General features: G+C 43.9%; 3 protein-coding genes across 3 annotated transcripts; 1 reads left to right on the plus strand and 2 right to left on the minus strand.

Moving 5' to 3' along the window:
• Positions 1-817: 817 nt before the first annotated feature.
• Positions 818-5,218, plus strand: LOC109476367. The gene is made up of 5 exons (XM_019777302.1): positions 818-964; positions 2,916-2,988; positions 3,524-3,625; positions 4,102-4,176; positions 4,913-5,218. Exons 1-5 carry the CDS (start codon positions 846-848, stop codon positions 4,967-4,969), a joined length of 426 nt encoding a protein of 141 aa, XP_019632861.1. The 5' UTR covers positions 818-845; the 3' UTR covers positions 4,970-5,218.
• A 772-nt stretch (positions 5,219-5,990) lies between these two features.
• LOC109476285 lies at positions 5,991-15,705 on the minus strand. Its single transcript, XM_019777173.1, is given in 2 exon segments — positions 5,991-15,420; positions 15,422-15,705. Coding segments are annotated over 2 exon segments (8,271 nt in total). The 5' UTR covers positions 15,680-15,705; the 3' UTR covers positions 5,991-7,407.
• LOC109476347 (caldesmon-like) lies at positions 15,690-22,898 on the minus strand. The gene is made up of 3 exons (XM_019777274.1): positions 22,626-22,898; positions 16,795-16,884; positions 15,690-16,376 (listed from the first exon to the last, which is right to left on the minus strand). The coding sequence occupies exons 1-3, from the start codon at positions 22,663-22,665 to the stop codon at positions 15,700-15,702; spliced, it is 807 nt and encodes a 268-aa protein (XP_019632833.1). The 5' UTR covers positions 22,666-22,898; the 3' UTR covers positions 15,690-15,699.
• Positions 22,899-23,162: the final 264 nt, after the last annotated feature.

Below are 23,162 nucleotides of genomic sequence, written 5' to 3' on the forward strand. Positions count from 1 at the left end.
ACGTATATACACATCTATACATATATACATATGTATACGTATATACATATATACGTATATTCATATACGTTTACGTATATACATATACGTAAATGTATATAAAGATACTTATAACACCCTGAATTGAGTACCATTTGTCACATAAAAAATTAGAGACAATACATGGACATCTTAATAAGGTACACACAAAGACATATACAAAGTAATTAAAATATACACAAAGTCCATACTGATTGCATCCAGTCAAGTCAGGTTCAGTTTATATTGAAGGTCAGTTATTGTAAAGTCTGATGGCGCAATACAGGAAAGACTGCCGCAATCGTTTGGTTCTTGCATAGGGAACTGAGATGTTATGACCGTTCCTCAGTGCTCTTCCTGTCTCTGGGCAGGAATACATATACATATATATGTATACGTATGCTTTGATACGTATATGTATATATGTATATGTATATCCGTGTATATGTATATACGTATATATATATATGTGTGTGTGTGTGCGTTTGTGTGTATATATATATACCTATTATACATATATGAACATATACACATATATGTTATAAGACGATATATGTCATACTATATATACAGAGAGAGAGAGACAGAGAGACGATAGATATAATCATTATACTGTACATATTTGGTGGAAAACAAAACCGATACATAACCAATCGCGTTACAGTGCCTTTTACATGACTATTCAATCCCTTCGCCATATGCCTCCACGTATACATGCCACTCCAGACCAATGCATATCATTTACAGAAATATCTTATTTATATGACGTTCCTCCCTGTATATTCTCAGTACCCAGAGCGGACACGTTGGTGTTTTTTCTGAGCAGGATGTTTCGGCTGTTACGTTCCCCACCCCCCGGGCGGACCCCCTATATCCTGGGGATCGCCTTGTTGATGTTCCTCCCTGCGATCACCCTTCCCGGGGAAGCTACCGATCCTGGAGCAAGGTGAAAATTTTTGATTTTTTTCTATTTTAAAATTCATTTAGGAAGCTTTACCCCGTTCCGTTGGTGGCAAGAATGGACATAACAGGTGACTATCATCCTTTTCAATGTCAAACCTGAGACCAGACTGTAAGGTTTGAACCACTCACACCGGGAAGGACCCCTGCTGTTTTTAAGTATGGTAGAATCTTTAACGTGCTTCAATGTACACGTGTGGCCCTCACGGAACATTCGCTTTACATCCCATTTGAGAGGACGGCCCTGTTCGAAGCTTGGTACTCATTTTCACCCGAGTTAGGAAATAGGTGCCTTTCCCAAGGATACAACAGTGGAGCCTGCCTGAGGGATTCGAACCCTGAACCTTTAGATTCTGAGATAAGAACGCTGACCACAAGTTTAGAAAACGTGGAAGAAAAGCCGCCTGTTGTGTTGCCATTGGGTGTGGTGCCATATCTGAGCTAGAAGTGTGCACTGAAATGAAATGTGTTGAACCTAACCCAAATAAAAAAAAATTGCTACTTCAACGATCATAAAGAAAGGACCTGTTTGAAAAGGCCAACGAATTCCATCCTAATTTCTCCACGTTTACAGACAAAAAGGAAACTACTTTCCTCTTAAAATTACAAAACCCACACATTATAGAAAAGGTGGGATCATTCGTCGTCCACTGTGTCCGAAAAAGAAGTCAAACCCAACAAAATAGAATAATTTAGACTTAGAGTAACCAAATACTATTACTGTTATTTATTGTCTGTCCTTTTTATTTTCATGTTGCTTGTATTTAGCCTTCGAGAAATTACTTGCAATAAACTTTTCAATTAATTTATTAAGATGAACTAAACTCAAGAAGTAAATTTGTGAGAGAAAAACAACAATGAGACCATGAAATATTTGCCTAGCTTGCTATCGTGGCACATTTCTACATGCATCATAGTCATTTGTTGTTGTTGTTTTTTTTTGGGGGGGGGGGCGCCAGACAATCAGTCCAAAAAATGATTATTCATTGACTGCAACAGTTGTTTTCTGAATATGCTCTCAGTACCAAAATGCACATACGCTGTGGTAAAGAAAAAGCACACAACAGTTTTGCGCATCTTTTTTTTTCAAATTATGATAACAGCAATTCTCCACCGAAATCATAGTTGATTTCTGCAAAGCTGAAATGATCAATTATCACTAATTATCAGTTTTTAGTTTTATTTTCTCAGATTTTGTGTCTTTGGTGTTTTATTGTTTTTTTATTGTTTTTTTGCGATTGCTCTTATGCAATAATCTGATATCTGAGTATTTATATGCTTGTTTTCGCGACCTTTTTTAAATATATCTGAATGAGATAGAATAATAGACTTATCTTAGTTAAAGAATCGTTCGCTCTGTACATCTGTAGTGTATTTCATTTTTATTTTTGTATTTTTGTTTAGTTTTAGTTGATTATTTATTTATTACAATTCACCACATACACATGTACATGTAATGCATGGTGGAACAGGTAGACCTAAGTACACCTTTTCAAGGCCACCATGCCACATTATGTCAATATGTACTTCTGTTCTCTTGCATTCTGTATCGTGTATTTTGTATTTTCGTTTTGTGTCTTGTTAACAACACACAGATTGTGTGTTTACCTTTTATTCATTCATTCATTCATTCGTTCATTCATTTACCTTTTATTCATTCATCCATTCATTCGTTTTCTTTTTACCTTTTATTCATTCGTTCATTTCTTTTTTTACCTTTCATTCATTCATCCATCCATTCATTCGTTCGTTCATTCCTTTTAACCTTTTATTCATTCATCCATTCATTCATTCGTTCGTTCATTGCTTTTTACTTTTATTCATTCATTCATCCATCGATTCGTTCATTCCTTTTTTACCTTTTATTCATTCGTTCGTTCATTCCTTTTTTACCTTTTATTCATTCATTCGTTCATTCCTTTACACATGACCTGCAGCACCAACGTCAACGCTACCGACGCGCCAAGCATGAAGGTCCTGCCGACCATCAGAGTCATTTCCGGGAACAAGGTAAGGTTATTTTTAACACAAACTGCGACAATAGTTTGGAGAGATTGCAACAAAATGGACAATATGTATTAGATTATCAGGCATGGTTCATTCTTAGTCATCAGTATACAGCAAAACAAAACAAACAGACATGGCAAAGTAACAAAATGTATGATAACACCAACAACATCATGATGAGCTGCAATGTGCATAAATTTCGCTTGGGGCGTAACCTTATGTGTGACTGTTGTGTGGAAAGATGGCGGTTCAGCACTAAGGACAGCACTGATAACATTCTTTTGCTGAAAAGAACTATTATCAGGAAGAGTATCTTTATACCGTTACCACTAAAAAAGCCACCAGAACCAACCTACAATACGAAACAATTTCCGTCAGCGACACAGATGTTAGAAAAGACTATGGTATAGGTTTTATTAAACTTACTACATCTACTAGAAATTAGCCAGAAAAATTGATCTTGAAAATCCAGTTTTATCATCCTGAAATCGCTTCGGTCACCTTCAATCCTTCCCTCAACTATTTGCGCCCCCTGTAGGTTGAAGTGAAAGTGCAGGACGGCAAGAACATCACGTTCGAGCCGGGGGACCCCATTGGAAAAATCTACTTCGGGGAAACCTCCATGGACGACGTCACCAAGGTACCACGCACTCACGCCACCTTGCGGCATGAGTTGATATTGCTGATATGACTTGTGATTAGAATTTTTTACCTGCTTTATATCTATCTTATGATAAGATGATATCACTCTATGCCACAATATTGAGATTGAAACCCCAAAAGACTGGATCTGGATTGATTTCCAGTGATTTCTTCAGCAGTTGATTGTAATTTCTGTTTGTTTGGATGCCTTATTTTTCACAGTATTGAATTCTGAAACGATTCGATGCTCAATCCGAATCGATTTTTAGTGTGAACGGGGTCTATTTGGCCTTTTAAATTTTGGAGACGCGTCGACGATCTTGCCACAATATATTTTGCTTTGGTAAAGAATTGCGCATACTTCATTCTGAAAGTGCATAATGAAAAAAAGACGTGGCACATTCATGAATAAAGGAGTCGAGAAGCGTTTTCATGACATGTTTGTTTGCTTGTTTGTTTGTTTACTGTGTCCAGGCGACTGACGCAATGTCCAGCAAGGTAAAGGAGCTGCATGAAAAGACCGGGCCGAAATCTGAAACCGTAACCATGGTGAGGATGAAAACAAGCCTTCATTTACAGAATATTTTGTTAGTTATGAAAGCATAAGCCTTCTGGTTACCCCCTACATGTGGTCCGACACCCGTATGTTCCGAAAACCCTATTTTCTAACACCCCTGTTCTGACACTTCTATGTTACGACCCCCTATGTCCCGACACCCCTTATGTCCCGACACCCCTATATTCCGACACCCCTATGTTCTAACACCCCTATGTTCTAACACCCCTATCTTACGGCACCCCTATGTCCCGACACCCCTATGTTGTAACAGCCTGTTCTGGCACCCCTATAACGGTTCCGACACCCCTATCTTACGGCACCCCTATGCCCCGACACCCCTTGTTCCGACACCCCTATGTTCTGACACCCCTATGTCCCGACACCCCTATGTCCCGACACCCCATGTTCTGACACCCCTATGTCCCGACACCCCTTGTTCCGACACCCCTCTTCCGGAACATGTTCTATGTTTGGAGGAAGACCGACAATCTGATGTTACGTTATTCACAACTATAGACTATATTATATCATGTTTTATGCTACTTCTGTGTGTGTTGATAGATAAATCTAATGCTTAGAGAAATTGCATTTCTGTGTTTTCAAGGGTGGCACTACTCAGTGACCTACCACTACTGGTTTTTAGAGTGGTCCTGGGCACCTCTTATTGTCAAGTATGAAATCCAGATATTTTTCAGACGCCAACTCCAACTTTTTTTTATTTTTCAGCTGACCCAAATGAACGAAATGCTAAATCAGCTTGGCTTTTCTACCCGTAAGCCGTAAGAGGCCGACTTAAGCCAGCATGTGGAAAATGAGTTCCACTGTTCTCAAGTATAATCCTGAACAGAGTAACAAAGCTCTGTCGTAGTGTACGTGCGTCAGTTGGTTAGTTGAAGAGAGCTGACGAGAAGCCGGTATTTCTTCCAAGGAATATCATGGCTACATTCTGTGCCCTGAGTCACAGTCTGAAGAAGTAGAGGAAACAGTCGTTTGTACAAGACGAAGGAAAATTTGTACTGATTAAACTGTTTTAAGGAGCCACGTGATTCAAGTGTTGTTTTTGATAGAACTTCTCATGCTGTGTGTTGTGTGGGGAGGGCGCATGTTCACAGTAAATAGAGACAAGAGTATAATTTTACAATACACTTTCAAACAAGTATGCTTATAAGCAATGAGTACACAAGCGACCCCCCCCCCCTGGCACATATAGCCAAATATGGGCTCCCGAACTTGGTTGGTGGTCGAGGGAAGGGTCTGAATGTGTGACAAGGGCTTACGAAAAAAAGCTGGAATGAATTATTAAGATAAATATAACTGAATTGATTTACCTGCCATGGTTTCTGTAGTCCTCCTGTTAGCTTCCTCAGAGGTAGAATGGGAAGTTCTACAAATGACCCCCCACCCCCTTCCCGTCCATTCTAGCTCATACATGTACGTTTACAATATTCACATGCAAATCTAAGGCCATAGTAATTAAATTGGATGGTTCTCGAATTTTCAGAAAATAATATGAAGCAACAGGGCGAAAAAAAAACAGAATACATTTTCAACTTTTACTCTAAGCACTGAATTCATAGATAAAAAAATTGAGTTGAGTAAGAACGTGTTTATCATTATTTTTGTGCAAATTATGAAAAGTTAAATCTGAGGAACAATTGATTAATTTGGTATGGCCTAAATACAATTACCACTTGGGTCAGAAATGCTCAGCAACATTTTAATGTAAAATTGATAAATTAAGGTGTCTTCTAACAAGAGAACAGGACAATGACATCACAAAGAACACGACAAACCTTTGCTGCATTTATGATCCTTTTGTAATCTCATACCAAACTGCTCTTAGAGGTACATGTAATACAGTATATCTTGATCAGATACATTCTGTACATGGATCTGCTAACAAAATAAACATCTTTTTTCAATCTCTGCTATAGTATTGCCATCACATTTCGACTCAACGTTGCATATGTAATAATTTTCGGTAAGGCTACACCAAGTTAATCAACTGGTTTTCTGATTCACCCTCTTCACTTATTTCTGACTTGGATTCTGAATCAACTCCCAAACGCTCACATTTTGGTCCTAACTGTTGAAGACAGTCCCTGTCTTTAAAGCTTTTTCTCAATCTATCAAAATGAATGCAGTTGTTTCTTTAAAAGTTCAAAATTCATTTAGATTGGCATGTTGACTTCATGGCTCCTATTGTAACAATTTGGGCTATCATAAGTTGCATAGGCCTCTTTTTTTACCTGTTTAAAATCCAGGAACCAGCAAATTAAATTGGTGTGGCCTAATTTTAGTTTTCTGTCAGACCCCATGCAAAGGTAAATTTATATTTCTTGGCCAGAGTCGTTCCAATTTTTTTTTTACCAGTACAGAGGACAGAGATATTAGTTATACATAACACAAGAAATGCCAATCTTCTTATGAAATATATAATTTTGAATATTTAATGCTCAGAAACATTTGCCGATACACAATGTATCACGTTTCAACCTCTATGTAAGAATTCCTACATAATGTATTAATACATAGGGTCTGGCAGAAGACAATGAAGCAATATTAATGTGCATATGAAATACCAGTATTAAGATTCATCTTAATGTTACCAAATAGGACTGAGCAAAACACAAAAGTCTATAACCTTAATGACAGTTTAATATCTGCAGGTGGCTTTATGTTCAGTATTAAGTCAATCTGTTGAAGTTGGAATAGACATTTGGAAATAAAGTTTGACTTTCAATTATTCTATTTGCTTTCAATTAGTTCTTATGGTATTTCACAAAATTTATCATAACTGTGAAGGTTAATAATGGGGTATCTAAGAGTTTAAATGTAAATGTTGAGCAATTATGTATTATACCCTTGCCATTCGAATCACTCCTATGAAAGAAAAGTCTTAAATGTGTAGACTAAGTGATGCTTTCAGTCAATCCTAGTCCGCTGGAATATGGTGAAAGCACTAAGGAAACAGCAGGCCATATCAAATCAGTTCAGAGGTCCTAGAAATCTTATTGAGAAAAAAATTTACAAACAGTGAACATGTGTATGATAATATACCAGTGTTCATGGAAAATATATCCACCAAACTGAAAATTTGGCCATTTCATGGCTTCATAGAATATTCTACTTTGAGACCTTGAACTAAGGTGATACAGCCTGCAAAATGTTAACATCTTTTGGTCCAATCAATGAATCTAATAAATTTTTGACTTTCTAATTTACAAACAAGATTGATCCTGTCCCTCTTTGTCCTGAAAATTGAGCTTGTTTTCTTCAACCTTGCTGACATTGCCATCTAGTGATACAGTTGTCTGCTTATTGGCTTCTTCACTAAATTGTGTGTCTAACTTATGAGATACTGAGCTAGGCTTCGTTTTGGATATGCCTCCTTTCGTGGAGTCTACCTCAGTTCTAAGTCTCTTCTTTTCTGAGAGTTTTTTTGGTGTGGTATTGGTCTGCTGACTCTTCGCTGACTCCTTTTTTCTAGTTTTGGGCGAGGCGTGTTTCACAGTTACTTGTTCTCTCAGTTTTCGTTTGCGCCTTGTCTCAACTCCCTGTTTGCCAGTACGGGCCTGCCCTCTAGTGCTTGGAACTGGAACTGCACTTGTGCCAGTCTCCTCCGTGAAACCTTCCTTTTCCTCAATGCCTTTTGTCACCACCTCAGCCTCTTTTACAGACTCCAATGTTGTGAGGGTATCGCAATCAGTTTTTGTACTATCTGGTTTGGAACTAAAATCTCTCACCCCATCATTTTGCTCCCCTGTTGTCTGCTTGTGTTCATCTGTTCTCATCTGACTATCTGTCCCAGTGCTGTCCCCTACCTTGCTCTTTATATCTTTGTCTTGTGAAGGTTCCTCTATCTTGTCTTTCTCATCTCTCAATTCCTCCTGACTCATAGAGATCATTGGCTGACTTGCAACAGATTCTGCACTGGCTTCACTTGATCTTTCTGGACCCTTTTCCATACTAGGACCAGATATAGTGTTTTCCATACTGGGACCAGATAGAGTGTTTTCCATACTGGGGCCAGATAGAGTGTTTTCTGTACTGGGACCAGATAGAGTGTTTTCTGTACTGGGACCAGATATAATTTCTGCACTATCGGGTTGTTCTGATGTCGTTCTTTGTCTTTGAACTTTTTCGTCCTGCTCCAGTGCTGCTTGTCGGTTACTGTTCCTCTCGTGCGTGCTGATGTGGTACTTGTAGGACTCCTTGATGGCGTATTCCTTCTCGCACCCCTCGTACGGACACTTGAAGTTCTTCACCCCGGAGTGTCGCGTCTGGATGTGCTTGGAGACGTACCGTGCGCTCTTGAACGAGCGTTGGCAGTGCGGGCAGGTCCGTGCAGCGAGGTCGCTGCTCTGTGGACTGTAGCTACCGGGACTGATGTTGGCGAGGACGGCCGATGGCGGAGCACCGTGCACGTTCACCGAGCTTGGCGTACCCGGGGAAATTGGCGACATGGGAGGGGCTGTAACGATAAAGGGGACGGATCCTTTTGTTAAGGAGATCATCTGAAGCCTGTGTTGTGCCCCTGCTGTACTGGGCACCGCAGGAGACGGTGTTTGATGCTGCTGCGGAGGAACAGGCATGAGAAGTCCTGGTGCCGTCATGCGAGGTAAAATCTGGGGCTGCCCGGGTGTACCCAGATTTCGCGAATGGTCCTGCGGAATCAGTAACGGTTGCACGGGTAACGTCGAAGGCATGGAAACTGGGGTGCCGACGATCGCTGTCTTTCCGTCGGTCGCCATCATTTGAGGTACGATGGTGAGGGAGGGTTGCATGACGGCTCGAACGCCCGGGGAATTTGTCGGCAGGGCGGGCTGGATAGGAACGTGAGTTTTGGCCAGCCTGGGAGACAAGGGCTGTGCCTGGGCATACATGATACCAGGTAACTGCTGGAGGACTTGTCCCGATGTCTGTGGCAGGATGTAGTGTGCTGCTGGGGCCATGGAGGTAGTGGAGACCTGAAGAGGCACCATGCCTGCAGCCAACCTCATCTGGGGCGCGTACGCCTCCGTTTCTGATATGGTTCTCTCTCGAGTGAGTCTCTCAAACAGGTGTTTCTCTCGCCCCAACTTCTCTGCTTCTGTCTCTGAGATGCTTCTGATTCTACCTCGAACTGCAGCCTCCTTGTTGGACATTATAGTTGTTTGTGTTTCGCTGGTTGTTTTGCTACTAAGCGGACTAGTTTGAGGCTTTGAATCGCCATGTTGTATCGGCTCCCTCCCTGCTGTTCCCTCTGACGTGCCCACCCCCGCCTCTCCTGTGTTCTGATGCGGACCAGTTTTCCCAGTCCCGGGGCTGATCTGAACAGAACCACTGCCGTCAAGCTGAAGAATACGCTCTTGTCTCTCCACTGCATAGGCGTGACCCTTCGACCTGAGATGTTTGGCCAAGTGTCCAGGGATACGGAACGCGACCTTACACTCCTTGCACTTGAAAGGTCGCGGGTCGTTTGTGGAATCAACGACTTCGACTTCGTTCCACTCCATGAACTGAGCGTCGGCTTCCACCTTGAGGTGGTGCGTCTGCGAGCGCTCGTGTTTACTAAGATGTCCTTTGGTCCGGAACGACACGGCGCACTCCTTGCACGTGAAGGGTCGTTCCTCGACGTGGGCTCTCATGTGCTCTTTCAGCATGCGCCCCCACTGGAAAGCACGTTTGCATAGATGGCATGTATGGACCTCTTGAACCTGCCCATCTTTTCCCACAACAGCTTTTGCTTGGCCTGAGTCACCACCCTGTACGTTAGCATGCATGGCTTCCTGTACTTCCCCCTCCACCTGTTTTTCTCTCTCATGCATATCAGCATCTTTAATACTGCTGAGATTTTCAAGCTGTGGAATCGCATCCACCGTCCCCTTCCCTGATTGACTGGGCTTCTCAGCTGTTTCAACTTTGACCTTTGACTCTGTTGGTTCATCCTTGACCTGGACTTGAGTGTGATGCAGGTCAGCCTGTCTGTCTGGTCCAACTAATTGGTAAGGTACTTGCTTACACAGTGGATTGTTTGACGATGGCTTTCTTTCCATAGTGTGCTGCTTTTGCAGTGCCTTTTCTTCAGCCACTGTTGCTGGCATACTTGACATGATTAGGTGTCCCTTTTCAGCGGATGAACGGACTGGAATGGCATCTGGTTTTTGGGGCACTGCTGTCTTTCCAGCCTTCTGCCCTGGCAATGGCTGGTTGGCTGAGATTATTTGAGAGGTCACGTAGCCATGTTTGTCCAGCAATGGTGGTGGGCTAAGCAACAATGGGCTGGGAAGTGGTGGGCCTTGTGGGAACATTTTCTGTGGGGTTAGGACAGGCGGTAAGGGTGAAGACACCTGTGGTGTCAAAGATGTCGGTTTTTCCGGTGTTCGCTGCTCTGGAGGCTGTGGAGGGGGCAGCTGGAAACCTGTTGGTGGAATTACTGAGGTTTGTGGCTGTTTTAGAGATTGTGTTAACCCCCAAAACCCCATGCCAGGCTGAGTTGAGCTCATCATCAGTGGTGGTGGTACAGTCGCTGGTTTAGTTCGAACCTTCAAGGCTTCAGCCAGCAAGTCTGGTCTACTACTCTCTTGCCCTTTGGCAGCCTCCTCCTTCCCCTCCAGATCCCTCACAGTCTTCTGTACCGTCTTGGACAGCTCTTCTGGCGCGGGAAGACTTGCTGGGGGTGATGCTAGTGGAGTTGCATTCTGGGACAAACTCACCGACTTCCCATAGATAGTGCTCAGGCCTATACTGGACACAGAGAGTGAATGTGGATACATAGAGAACAGTCCTGGAGCTTGTATACTAGACGAGCTCAAAGAGACACTGCCTTGAGACATCCCGGAATCTCCTGTCTTAATTTCGACAACTTCTTCTTCCTCGTCTTCTTCCTCATTTTCATTCTCGCTCTCTGTTTCTTCGTCCTCTGCAGAGTCTGTTGTCTCAGCGTCGGAAAACTGGTGTTCCTCGACTCCAGCGTCCTGTCCCGTACTAGAGGCCGTTTCCTCCCCAGTGTCATCTACCGCCCCATCCTCTACTGGTACACCAGTCTCCAGGCACTTTTTACTGTGGGCCTTGGACTTCATATGCTTGGTTAGGTTACCTTTGGTTTTGAAGGAGAAGTTACAATACTTGCAGTGGTAGGGCCTGACGTCGGTATGGGTTCGGATGTGCTTTTTCAACATGCTCGGTTTCTTGCAGCGTATGCCGCAGTCTTCGCACACATACTTTCCCCGACCCCTACCTCTTACGTACACGTACTCCTCGTTGGATTTATAACCGCCGTCAAAGATTTTTACTCTCAGTGGCTCGTTCTTGGCTCTGATGGCCTCCTTTAGCTTTTTCCTACTGTCTGATACGTCACTGTCGGCTGTCGTCCCCTCAACTGCTTGAGTTGCAATCTCCTCTTTGGTTGGTTGTGGCGGTTGACCTTTCACCTGCAAGGATTGCTGTGTCGCTTTCGCCTTGTGTCGAGAACTCCAGAAGCTGGAGGGAGTCAGGATCCCGCCCCTCGGCTGCGTTGAATTCGCTATCGTTGTGATACCTCGCCGATACTTCCGCTTGTTGACCTGCGAGTTGTACAGGGAGAGGTTGCTGCGTACGTCAATGGAAGAGGGAACGATGTTCCACTTAGCGTACATGGAAATGGACTGGTTTGTCCCCTGCTCCAGGTGGATTGGTTGCGGCCGGTGGAGGGTACAGAACGTCAGGAGTGCGACGGGCTGAAGGCTGGCCATTACCTCCACGGTTTTGCCAAACTGGTCGGGTTTGATGGCGGCTCCTTGCATCTGCGCCCGAGCCATGGCCACCTTCTGCTGCCGCTGTCCCATCCCGATGCCCTGCATAGATGGAGTGACGACCGAGCTCTGATTGGTCGGCACCGTCTGTCCGCCAAGCGGTACTGCCATTTGGACCAGCATCCTCTGCTGCCCCCCTGCCCCTGGCAGGATGTTGGCTTTGATGATATTTCCTGTCTGCTCCAGTTTCATGCTTTGCATTTCCCTGGGCGGGGCTGGGGCAGGGACGTTGATGACTACAATATTCTCCTTCCCCCTCTCAAAGGTAACGTACGGCACCCTGTGTCTTGTCGACGTGTTAGGGTCGGCTCGTGGAGGATTGCTTTGCCTGTCGTGATGAAGTTCTTCTGGAGGTTGTGTTCTTGTCTGTGGCTGCTGTACCATGCTGTGTACGATCTGATCCTCACCTGGTGACTTTTTCAGCTGGTTTTGCATGTTTGAGGGCGAAGCGTGTTGTTGTGAGAAGGGTTCGGCACTTTGCCCCAGCTGTGAGTGGTGTTTGGGCTTTTGTAACCCTTGTGCTGTCTGATGAGAAAACTGCACAGCCAGCTGTCCTGTGTAAGGTGTCAGCTGCCCAGGAGGACCCTGAAATCCTGCTGTCTTTCCTGTTGCATCATGTCGTTGTGCTGTACTCTGGATAAACGGCACTGTACCCACTATTACTCCCTCCTTTGTACTTTGTGTTGAATGACTGACAGATTGCGGCAGGGGTTTCTTCTCCTGGGTCACAGAAACCCTTGGTGGTGAACTGAGCTGTCCAACATCTCTGGAATGCTTTTCGCTTGTAGCTGGAACTGTCAAAACTTTGACCAGCGTCACTGCCTGGTGCGACTGCTGTCCTGTAAGGTGTGACAAGGCACTGCTGCTAGAAACCTTGTGCTCGCATGAACCAGCAGGCTGGAGGAACTGATCTGACACAGCTGTGGGAACACGCCTTACTTCTAGCTGACCTTCATTGCCCTTGCTGCTTCCCTTCTCTGAAACAGCCGGAGAATGCTGCTCAGGTCTTGCTGTAGAAGGTGAAACTTCTTTGTCTCTTTCCACTGCCTGTGCGGAGGATGGTACTGCAGAATTAGGATCTGCTCCAGGAATGGAGACATCTGATTTGGTCATGAAAGCGGCTGGAGGATCCTTGATGTTTGCCAGGCGGTACAGACTCTGTAAAGGCTGTAGGACATCTACCGATACCTTCTTCACATCAGCAGCTACCATCTGCTGTGATGTAGTACTTTGTAACCCACTTGTGCCCTCCCCCATTGCCAGCCTTGCCTCTGGATTTGGACTGTGCATTCCTGTATAGAGAAGTTTCTTCTTTGGGGGAAGCTTTTCACTGGGAAGCTGAGAGAAGGTGTCGCTCTTTGCATACAGCATTGTCTTCTCCCCTTGCTGGTCCTTCACCTCCTTTTGTGCTGCAGGTTCCAAGTTGCTGTGAACTTGTTGGCCAGTCTCATTGGATGAGGGCTGGCTTGAGGTGGTTTCTAGTGGAGTGGAGCTCCCTTCGGATGGTCTGGCTGCCATGTTGGTCGCGCTGGTTGCATAATGTGGCGAGTTCTCCCTAACATTCGGAGACAGGACCCTTCCTTCCTCCAGGAAGATTTTCAGTGGAGGTCCTTCCATTGTAGACTGGCTCGCGCCTTGCTGCAGGGAGGCCATGGCCTGGCGCTGGGCCTTGGCTTGCATCTCTTCGTACAGTTTTCGCTTCTTTGGGCTGTGGAGAACCCGGTCCTCCTTCTGTATCATCCTCACTGAAGTTTGCAACTCCAGTGGATTTGCATAAATGGGATGTTTTGGGAGATCCCTCTCCGTGGACTTCTTCATCTCTGTCTGAAGCCTCCCTCTACTCAGCAGAAGCTCCTTGATCATACTGCTCCCTGTCTCCGGCCCACCTTGTGTACCAACACTGCCAGTCACTGCTGCCGTACTAGTGGAACTGACAGACGCTTGAACGCTATTTACATTTATGGGGACAAGAGGACCAGTGAACTGTGGCTCCGTCATTTTCCCTTGTGGGCCGCTCCACTTTTCCGAGGTCTCCTTGTCCGTGCCTTTCTTGGTCATTTGAAACGGGAGAATGTCAGGCCTCGTGGTCAGCTGGACGACTGGACTCGACCCCCCAGATGAACCGTTGCTAGGCGGGGTTGCAACAAAGCCTGCTGTGACCAATGGGGACGCAGGTGCTGTTGTTGCTATGGCAACCAGGCCCATGGAAGGGGAGGGTGACAGTGAGAAGGAGATGGTTGTGACTGGCGTCATCGGGGGGATCCCAGCCCCCAGAGTCTGCATTTCAGACAAGTTTCCCAGCGACCCTCTCCGACCTTGGATGCTCTGTGCGTTCAGCTGTTGGCTCACCTCTGGGCCTGTCTTCTTCATCAGGTCCAGATAGCCCATGCTGGTCGGTTTGGGTGACTCGATACTCGACCGGCGAGATCCCGACATGCGGCGCGGCTTCACGTTCTCCAGACTCTGGCTCTCAACGATCGCTTCATTCTGGTTGATGAGTTGCATGATGCGGTCGTGGAGGCTCTCTCGGTCCAGGCTCCGCTGTGACTGCTGGGAAGGGTCTTTGCTGGTGACGTTGGACATTGAGACGGACTTTGAGCCAGGTGTCAAAGGTGAAGACAGGGTTCGCACAGCGTGTTGCCTGGGAACCATGGATGTCGGTGTGGACTGCTGACCAACGTCTGGAAGCGAGGACATGGACAAAGACATCATGTTTCCACCGAAATTGCTCGTTTTCAAGGGAGGGAGGGGGGAGAGGTTGGAGATGGCCATCCGACGTTGTCGTAAGGCCTCCTGCCGTGACTTGTCGGCGAGGTTCTCCTGGGACTTTGCCGCAAGGCGCTCGCGGACGGTTTGCGCCAGCGTCTGCACCGCGGGTCTCATGTGAACCGGCATGTTGACCGGAAGCCCGCCCTGCGCCTGCGACACGGCCGGCTGAATCAGCACAAACTTGTCAGGATGCATTTGCACTTGGCTGCCCTCCCTGCCTGGCATATAGTACATCGGCTGTGATTGGTTGGGCTGTGTCGAGGGATAAGGGACTCTCATCTTGGAAGCCAGCCCCTCTGAAAGTCCCGGATCATCTGTGTTATTTCCTACTGACGACACTGACATGTGGACAGGCATCGCGTAGGAGCTTGGAATTTGCATATTGCTTACTAGGAGTTTTTGTGCATGGTCGGTGCCCTCGCTGACTTTCCCCTCGGCCGTTTCGTCTGAGTCGTCCTCGCTGTCTGTCGTGTCCACACCGTCATCTATGATGTCATCCATCGCTTCAATCTTCGAGCCATCAGGGTTAGTGACGAGGCCAGCTTTGAGAGCGTGTGCATGGGACTTGCGGTGTTTGTACAGGTTACTTTTGGTCTTGAATGCGAAGCCACACGGTACACAGGGGTACGGCCGTTCACCTGTGTGAGATCGAATGTGTTTTTTCAGCACGCTCGGTTTGGCACAGCCCCTTACCACAATAAGGGCAAACATGCCTGCCAGCCTTCTTCTGCTTCTTGTCCTGTTTGGCCAGCTCTTCTTGCTTCATGGTTTCCATCAGCTCAGCCTTGCCCATCATTTTAGATGCTCTGTACAGCATGTGGCTCTCGGCACCTCCGGATTGCTTTGTGTACAGCAGTTTCAATGCCTGCTGCTCCACTGTCTCTGGCCTTACCTGATACTGCACATCCCCCCTCCCATCATGCACTGCTCTCAGAACACCTGTTGGCATGGTGGCCACAGCTGGGTTTTCTACAGGAAGTGACCTCTGACCTGCAGGTTGCTGTGGTGGGTGGGTGTGGGCTGGGGAGGGAATGGAGGTTGCCCCGAGCCTGGGGAGCGGTCCATCTTATTCAGCTCGGAGTCTGTGATCTGTAGGAGGGCCTCCAGGGCCTCGTTTCGTGCCTGCACCTCAGAGTCGGTCATGTTGGTTTGTTCTTCTGGCTCCTTCTGGGCTCCGGCTACCACTTCACTGTTGTTGCCTTCTGGGCTGCTTTTCATCAGCTCCTTTGTTCGTTTGGAGCCGGGCTTCTCTGACACCACAGTCTTTGACTTTGGTTTCTCAACGATCTCCTTCTCCCCTTCCTTACTCGACTTGGAGTCCTCGTCGGCCAGTTCAAACTGGTCCAGCGAGTTCTCATCGTGGTTGTTGGCTTTGGGAGAGGGTAATTTCATTGAGGCCTTCGGCTGTCGCTGACCCCTACCACGACCTTTGCCCCGACCTTTGCCCTGTGTCTTCTTGGGTGCCTTCCTGCCATTCTGACTGCTTTTTGTGACCTCTGAGTCAACTTTTGGGGTGACTTTCTTAGGTTTTGTGGCCTGTTGACTCTTGTTGCCGTCCTTGCTTGCTGACCTTGTTCCTATCCGTTGTCTTTTGGGCAGTTGTGCGTCGACTTGGTCAGGCTTCCCAGCAGCCTTCACTTCTTCACCTGATAAACCAAAACAGATGTTACAAACTTTTAAAATCACATCAGTCCAAACCAATGGTAAGACTCTACATTAAACAACCCGATGACATTAATCATGTCACTAGGACTAAATAAAAACATGAGATTAAACTATTAACATTTCAATGTGAAATGAGCCCCAAAATTTGGTGACTGTACAAAATTGTAACAACTGTTGAACATTAATTCCAATGTCAGAATCCAGTACTGTAGTTGAATTTTCAAAAGTGGTGCACTTGACTTGGTTCATCCAAAACGCATTGGATCAAGCCCGGGTGATACCCTACATGTGATACGGATAGTTATTACATGGGCTAGAGCACCTGCATCAAACATTACCCAGCATGTGGCCCAGGTATGACACAAATGTAGTTAGCAGGAGACTAGAAATGAAATAGACCTTTGCCCTTCTTGACCTCCTCCTGTCCTGTGTTTGGAGCGCCGGTTTCATTCACCTTCCTCAGCAACTCCTCAGCCTCTTCTCTTTGCCCTGCAGGACAGAAACATGCAGTTTGTTTGTTTATTTTAGTCTGTCAATAATTTCATAATGTGAACCAGTCAGAATTGCCCTGGGTGCCAGACAGTCAACTATACAACTGAAACACTTGGTTGCATTAAAAAGTCTCCTATAAATTATGTTGTATAATATTCCGATTTCAACAAAAAATGACGCACTAGCTACTCTTCCTGGAGTCCACATTAGGGTGATGAATTTATTTATCACTGCGTGGCTTGTAGGAGATCTTATTAAAGTCACTGTACTTTTGTTGGGAATGAAAAATTCTCTATTTCTCATGACCATTACGCCATATTGTACCTGTGGGCTGGTATATTACAGTGGCAGTTATAGTGGCTTACAAATTCAGATAACTCTCAATAAAACCATTAAAAAACACTGTCTAAACAAATTGAAGTTCACACCTCACAATCTAGTAATCATTCAACATGATCGCAAGGCTATATACATGTAGTTGTTGTTTTTGTTGTCCTTCTATTCAGGAGCTACATCCTGTTTACAACAATCCTTTCACCTGCTGGCAAATGTGTAAACAGCACGACCTGGTGTGTTCTACTTACTGTAAACAATTGATGCTAAAATTAAACCAGTACCACAAAAAACCTCTCTACACCCCTACTTTGTGGAGCCGTTGGTACAGTCCCTGGAAGGGGATATATTTGGCAACAACAGTGGCCAGGGTAGTGACGCAGATGGCAACATGGCAGCATTTGTTGCTAAGGGAAGCCACATCCGCCACAGGCATGACTTTCTTTAAGAAATGGAGCATTTCAAAGGTTCAACCATGACACATACATGTAGCAAAATTCCATTCTTTCAATCATACTATAATTATAGCTGAATGATATAATTACCTACATGTACTTGTCCATACTGTATGTTCACGTCCTGAATCTGAGAACACATAATCTACTTATTTTCCAATCTAGGTAATAAATTTATTATTCATCTGAGAACCAAAAGTCCAATTAATTGGCCTTGATTAGTTTGGACAATTTCACTTAATGTAAATAAGGAAGTGGGACAGTTCTTGAATGATATATTTTCTTATACAAGATCGGTTGTTACTCGATTTTCCTCAGGACTACTTTAGAACCTTTGAGAAGATCCCCAGGTATCACATTCGGTGTGCAGGTAAATAATGGCCTTTCTATGACGCACATCCACCCACTGACAATGGTCCAGTTCTCCCTGGAGTATTTCAGGGTCATACACTCGATGATACATGTACTGCAGGTTTTTTTACAACTTGTAACACATTTGGATGACACGAGTCACAATTAATATTGAATTTTGATACAGCCAACTAATAGTAATAAGCATTGTTTGGGAAAGCAAAATACAAATGCAAGTAGCAAAGTTCCCAATGAAACAAAAGAAAAGGCCTTTGTAAAATTGTGTAGTTCACTTATACTATAGTTTTTAATTTTTTTTGTGTATCAAATTTGTTGCAATGATAAAAGAGAAGTCACAAAAGACACTGTCCAGCAGAAAAATACAGCAATTCCTGTTTTATAAAAAGCCAAACGACGCCCCTCCATTTTGAGCCTAATGGTGCGTTCCAACGAGCAAGGTACTTGGCCGAAATCTACCCCAGACAGAAGGCTATTTATAAATGCCCACAGTGCTACATCATTACATTGGCCGCTGGCCAACCCAGAATACTTCAAAGCTTTCCACAGCATGATGTCATCCCCTTGGAACCTGGCGCCTGATTGGTTGCTAGGGGGAATGATTGACAGGTCTAAGGGCTGATAATAGCAGCATGTGATTGCTGGTGCCAGGAGAGGGAATAATGTAGGGGAGGGTTGGGCAGCTGGGACAAAGCGGTGGCGTGTCATGTTTGGTTGGAAAGGGCAGGTGACTGGAGGGCAGTAAACAAAACGTGGCCTGATCTCCGCGCCAGGCGAGGGGGAACGTGGAACGGAGCTGACGCCATTGGATAATTGGGAATTCACAACAATAAACTAATATAGGGGGTTTTCTGGGGGACATTTTTTGGTAAACGTGGGACAAAAATGCATAGAGAATATGAGAGGAGTATCCTTACCTAAATTCCATTTTTTACCAAATTATATGAGTCTACAATAAGCCAATCCATACTTTTGAGAACAAATTCTTTGTTTCAATTGGCGTAGTCATTATTGTACTGTCTTCTTTGTTCCTCCTTTAAAAAGTAATGGATTTAGGCTACTGTTTCCCCTACCCAATATGTGAGTCTATAATACAGGTTTTAGCCTGCCAAATTGTATCAAAGTTGATATATTTTTTCTGCAAACTCAAAATTTTCAACAAATTTCAGTTGCTTATTTCAATTCAAGCCCTGGGTATGCAAAAATATTATAATTCCTACTTCCTGGAGCTTCATGTTTACATAGAAATACTGCTTTCAATCAGAATTAACTAGAAATGTTTATTGTCCTGTCCAAATGTTGGTCACAACTTAACAGGTTTTGAAACTAGTAAAAGGGCAATGAAAACAATAGTTTTAGTGGCCTATACAGGAAGTTAGAGGTATAAAAAACAATTTTTATGAGGAAGTTTTTGAAAAAAATTAAAAACAACAAAGAGGAAATATAGAAATAAACACACAACACACAAAAAAACAGGTAATCAAGATTTGACAAAAAAAATGAGTAAAAAGGCAATCCAAAAAATTGGAAGTTAGATCTTACAAAGTTAACGAAAGCCTGTGACACAAAAATGTGCACCTTGTTACATCTTTACTTAGTTTGCACTCTTACCAAAAAAGGATTACATCACTTAAGCATTCTAAAAATACCTCCCAAAATTCCTGTGTATACCATTGAGTACAGGAAGGATATTTGTATGGGTCACTGACTAACTGCCAACTCTTGAAATATCTCACCTGTACATGTGTTTAGTACTGGTTCTTCTAGTCTAGAAACAAGTCTAAGCTAGCAGTACATGTACTATTATTATAATTTATAAAACAAAAAAGGCAAGCAATTCATGTGTAACCTTCTCCTTGCTACTTTCCTACATGTAAAACAGGTTTGGTGCCAAATGGTTGCCCAATTACAATGTAGCTGGTTGGAGGCTCTTGTGGAAAAAGGTATCATCATCATACATGGATAGGCCATATTCATGTAGTATAACTATAATGTAACAAATAAAATTGCAGAAGGGAACTAGAGGTCCACAATGTCATACCTTCGCCATAAAAAATGCCCATAATGGCCAGGTGGTCCTTATGTAGAGGTGATCACTAGTGCAGGTATGACTGTATCCATTTTGTTTTCAACATTTTGATTGAAAATACATATCAGACTACAGATAGTGGCCCATAGATACATGTAAAACTAAATGCTCATTACTGATGAAAAGTAGTGGATGCTACTTGAAGTTGAAACGTTTGACAGTTTCCAAAATCTAACCAGTTGCTTGACTCCATGAGTTCTTGTGTACATAGTTAGTAGCTAGTGTGGGAAACTTCAGTGTATTCAGCACAAAAGCTTCATGGTGCTACACCATTTCTTTGTATTTAGAACTAGTAAGTAACTTGTGCAAATATCCTGTATTTGTAAGGCCCTTTAAAGTCATTTAACTGTTTTCTAGACATTTTAAGAAAAAAATCAAGACAGTTATAATTAACTAAGTACTAGTTATATTTTTCTAAACATTTATGATTGCTTTGATACACAAATGTGTATATATGCTTCCCTGTTTGTCAACGCATCACCTAGTTAAAACCAAACTTGATTAATATTTACACACTCCTTTAACCCTCTCCTTGCTTAAGTCCATCTCTGTACCCAAAATAGTATTGGCTAGAGCAGAGCTTGGCACAACAAAGGTTAATCTGAGTCAATGTTGAAAGTTAGCATTGGAGGTTACTGTGCTAAAGTCTAAAGTACAATGTACAAGTGTGCACATGTGCAGCGTCCCTACAAAAAGTGGGCGGGTAACGTTGAAGTTTATTGTAGCCTACAAGGTGGCTTTTTCTTCCAAGAGACTTCTTATTATTAAAGCTACATTATGTAACATTAGGATAATACAAAAAGTCATACTGCAAATCAATCAAATCAAATAAGTGCCATTCAGGAAGTGGAGGTGCCAAAATAGCACACCCTACAGTTAAGTTACGAGCGTGTTTAAAATCTGGGAACACAGCTGCCAGTCGTGTTTGTTTACATTCTGGCAATTTGTGGTGGTACCACAAACTGAGTGTGCCTCCTGTGGGCTGTTTAAGCCATTATAACGCCAACCACAAATGTTAGAAATGTGAGATGATTGCACATATATGCTAAAAAGTGGAAGTACGGTATACCACAATCATATTAAGATTTTTCAATTAGAATATTGCAATTTTTGGTTCAAAAAGTTCCATAAAATTGTAATATATAGACTAGTTTAAGCCTACACAAAATATTCAAATATCATTCACACAAAAACAGTGGTACTGCCACTGATGATTGACACATAGTGGGAGGGGCAAGTTGTAAGGTTTTAATACCTTTCAAGTAATTCCCATGGGACCATCCTGTTGTCTCTACCTGTACAACAGGTGACACAGTAACAGTAACAGGTACAGGTGTTTTCAACCTTTATGCAAATTAGAATAAAACCTTTTGAAAACGTATAAATAGCTCTCAAAAGGGCCAACAGAAACAGAAATTAAGGAGGAAATGTTACTTAATAAATTGCATGCAACTTCTCCATAATACAAGACCTACATGTTTCAGTGACTTTTCATTTACATGTGAAACAGTGTTTTTTGTCTACTTATGGTCTACATGAGTCACTGAACTAGAAGAAACTATGTAAAAAAAACTCATTGACTAGAGTATATGGGAACGCCTAAGTGCTAAGTGATATAATTATACAGTTTTTCTTTACACCATATGACAAATACATTACATCCAATATATTGAAGTTAAGAAATAGATTTAAGCAAGAAAAAGACTGACAACAGTATGTTTCTAGGAATCCCTTTCCTTAATTGAAGAAATCTATTTTCTGTGTGGTTTCCAGGATGTGGGACAACACTTCTGACCCAGGCTAGCTGGCCGGCTTCCATTAATTTTACATGCTCCAACATTCCGCTACCAGAACCATGACGTCAGTTTCAATAATGATTAGCAATGTACAATTCCTGCTAAAAACGGCCCAAAAACCAACCAAAAAGGTTAGAAACTGTTTCTTGTTGCTGTTTTTCTTGTTTGTGGGCGATGAGACTAAAACCAGGACAACATAATTGTCACATGACTACCTGGGCCCTGAGGAAAACAGCAAGCAGTCTAGCAACAACCTGTTCACCCCTGTCAACTCTTACAAGTGGAATCGCCCACAACGTATTTTGAGATTCCCCATTAAAAACGCCGAAACTCGCGTATTTTCGGCCACACAAGTGGACAGGGATGATGTAGTGGTCATCAGGGGTCATATCAGGGTGGTGCTGTGGTCAGAAAAGTGGTCCAAAGTGTCCATTTCGGGCGCAAACAAGCCCGAATCGAGCGCTGACCTCACAGTCATACTACTCACCACTAGCTACTCGTGAATACATAATGAGGGCAACCCCAAAACATGGCAAGGTATTTCCCCATACTTCTACCTCAAACCTTCCTCAATTTCCGCCCAAACTACCGCAAACGTGGCAAAAACATCGCCATCTGTGGAAGGCAACAAACCTAGGACGCCAAAAGTGGCGACTTTGCGGAGAATAAAGGTAGATTTGATGGGGAAATGCTTACGTTTCAACGGCTTTGGGTTGACTTGTTTCCGACGTGGCATGGTCTAACGTCCCTGGTTTCTGCGGAGCTATGGCGGAATTCCCCTCAAAGTGTGCACAGACATGTCCCCTGGACTCTCCCCGTCAACTTAGCGAGTCCCTGCCCTCCTGGTTGTGGACTAAAACCCGGTATTCCAGGTGGGAAAGTGGCGGAAAGTGCAAGTTTAACTGCCTTTCTCTCCAGACAAAAAACAAGAGCTGGGAATGACGTCATGGATCCCCCGCCACGCCCCAGAGCGAGGCTAGACGGAGATCCCGGAGTTTTACCGCCCCTAATAATTATCCTTCCGCGCTGGGTTTTCCCAGGAATTCTCCAACATTTCTCCCTTAATTTCCCCTCCTAACCTTAAAAACTACCAATACCACATCTTTCTTTACAGTATATTAAGAAAGGGATGGGTAAAACTGGTGTGAGTTGTTTTTAAGACGGGTTTGCGAGGGTGCGAAAAGGGGAAGAAACTAGTGCGGTGTTTACATGCGGAGTGATCCGGGAGCAGCC

The sequence above is a fragment of the Branchiostoma belcheri genome, unplaced genomic scaffold, assembly GCF_001625305.1.
Source record: "Branchiostoma belcheri isolate BF01 breed outbred unplaced genomic scaffold, Haploidv18h27 scaffold37, whole genome shotgun sequence".
Lineage (NCBI taxonomy): Eukaryota > Metazoa > Chordata > Leptocardii > Amphioxiformes > Branchiostomatidae > Branchiostoma > Branchiostoma belcheri.

Bases quoted from the DNA above. Each gene is read 5' to 3' on its own strand.
- LOC109476367 (XM_019777302.1), top strand. From the start codon at position 846: ATGTTTCGGCTGTTACGTTCCCCACCCCCCGGGCGGACCCCCTATATC. The intron at 965-2,915 runs GTGAAAATTTTT...CATGACCTGCAG, and splicing joins GCTACCGATCCTGGAGCAAG to CACCAACGTCAACGCTACCG. The intron at 3,626-4,101 runs GTACCACGCACT...TACTGTGTCCAG, and splicing joins CCATGGACGACGTCACCAAG to GCGACTGACGCAATGTCCAG.
- LOC109476347 (XM_019777274.1), bottom strand. From the start codon at position 22,665: ATGCCACGTCGGAAACAAGTCAACCCAAAGCCGTTGAAAC. The intron at 16,885-22,625 runs GTAAGCATTTCC...TCTGTCCTGCAG, and splicing joins CAACCCAAAGCCGTTGAAAC to GGCAAAGAGAAGAGGCTGAG. The intron at 16,377-16,794 runs GTCTATTTCATT...TTGGTTTATCAG, and splicing joins GGAGGTCAAGAAGGGCAAAG to GTGAAGAAGTGAAGGCTGCT.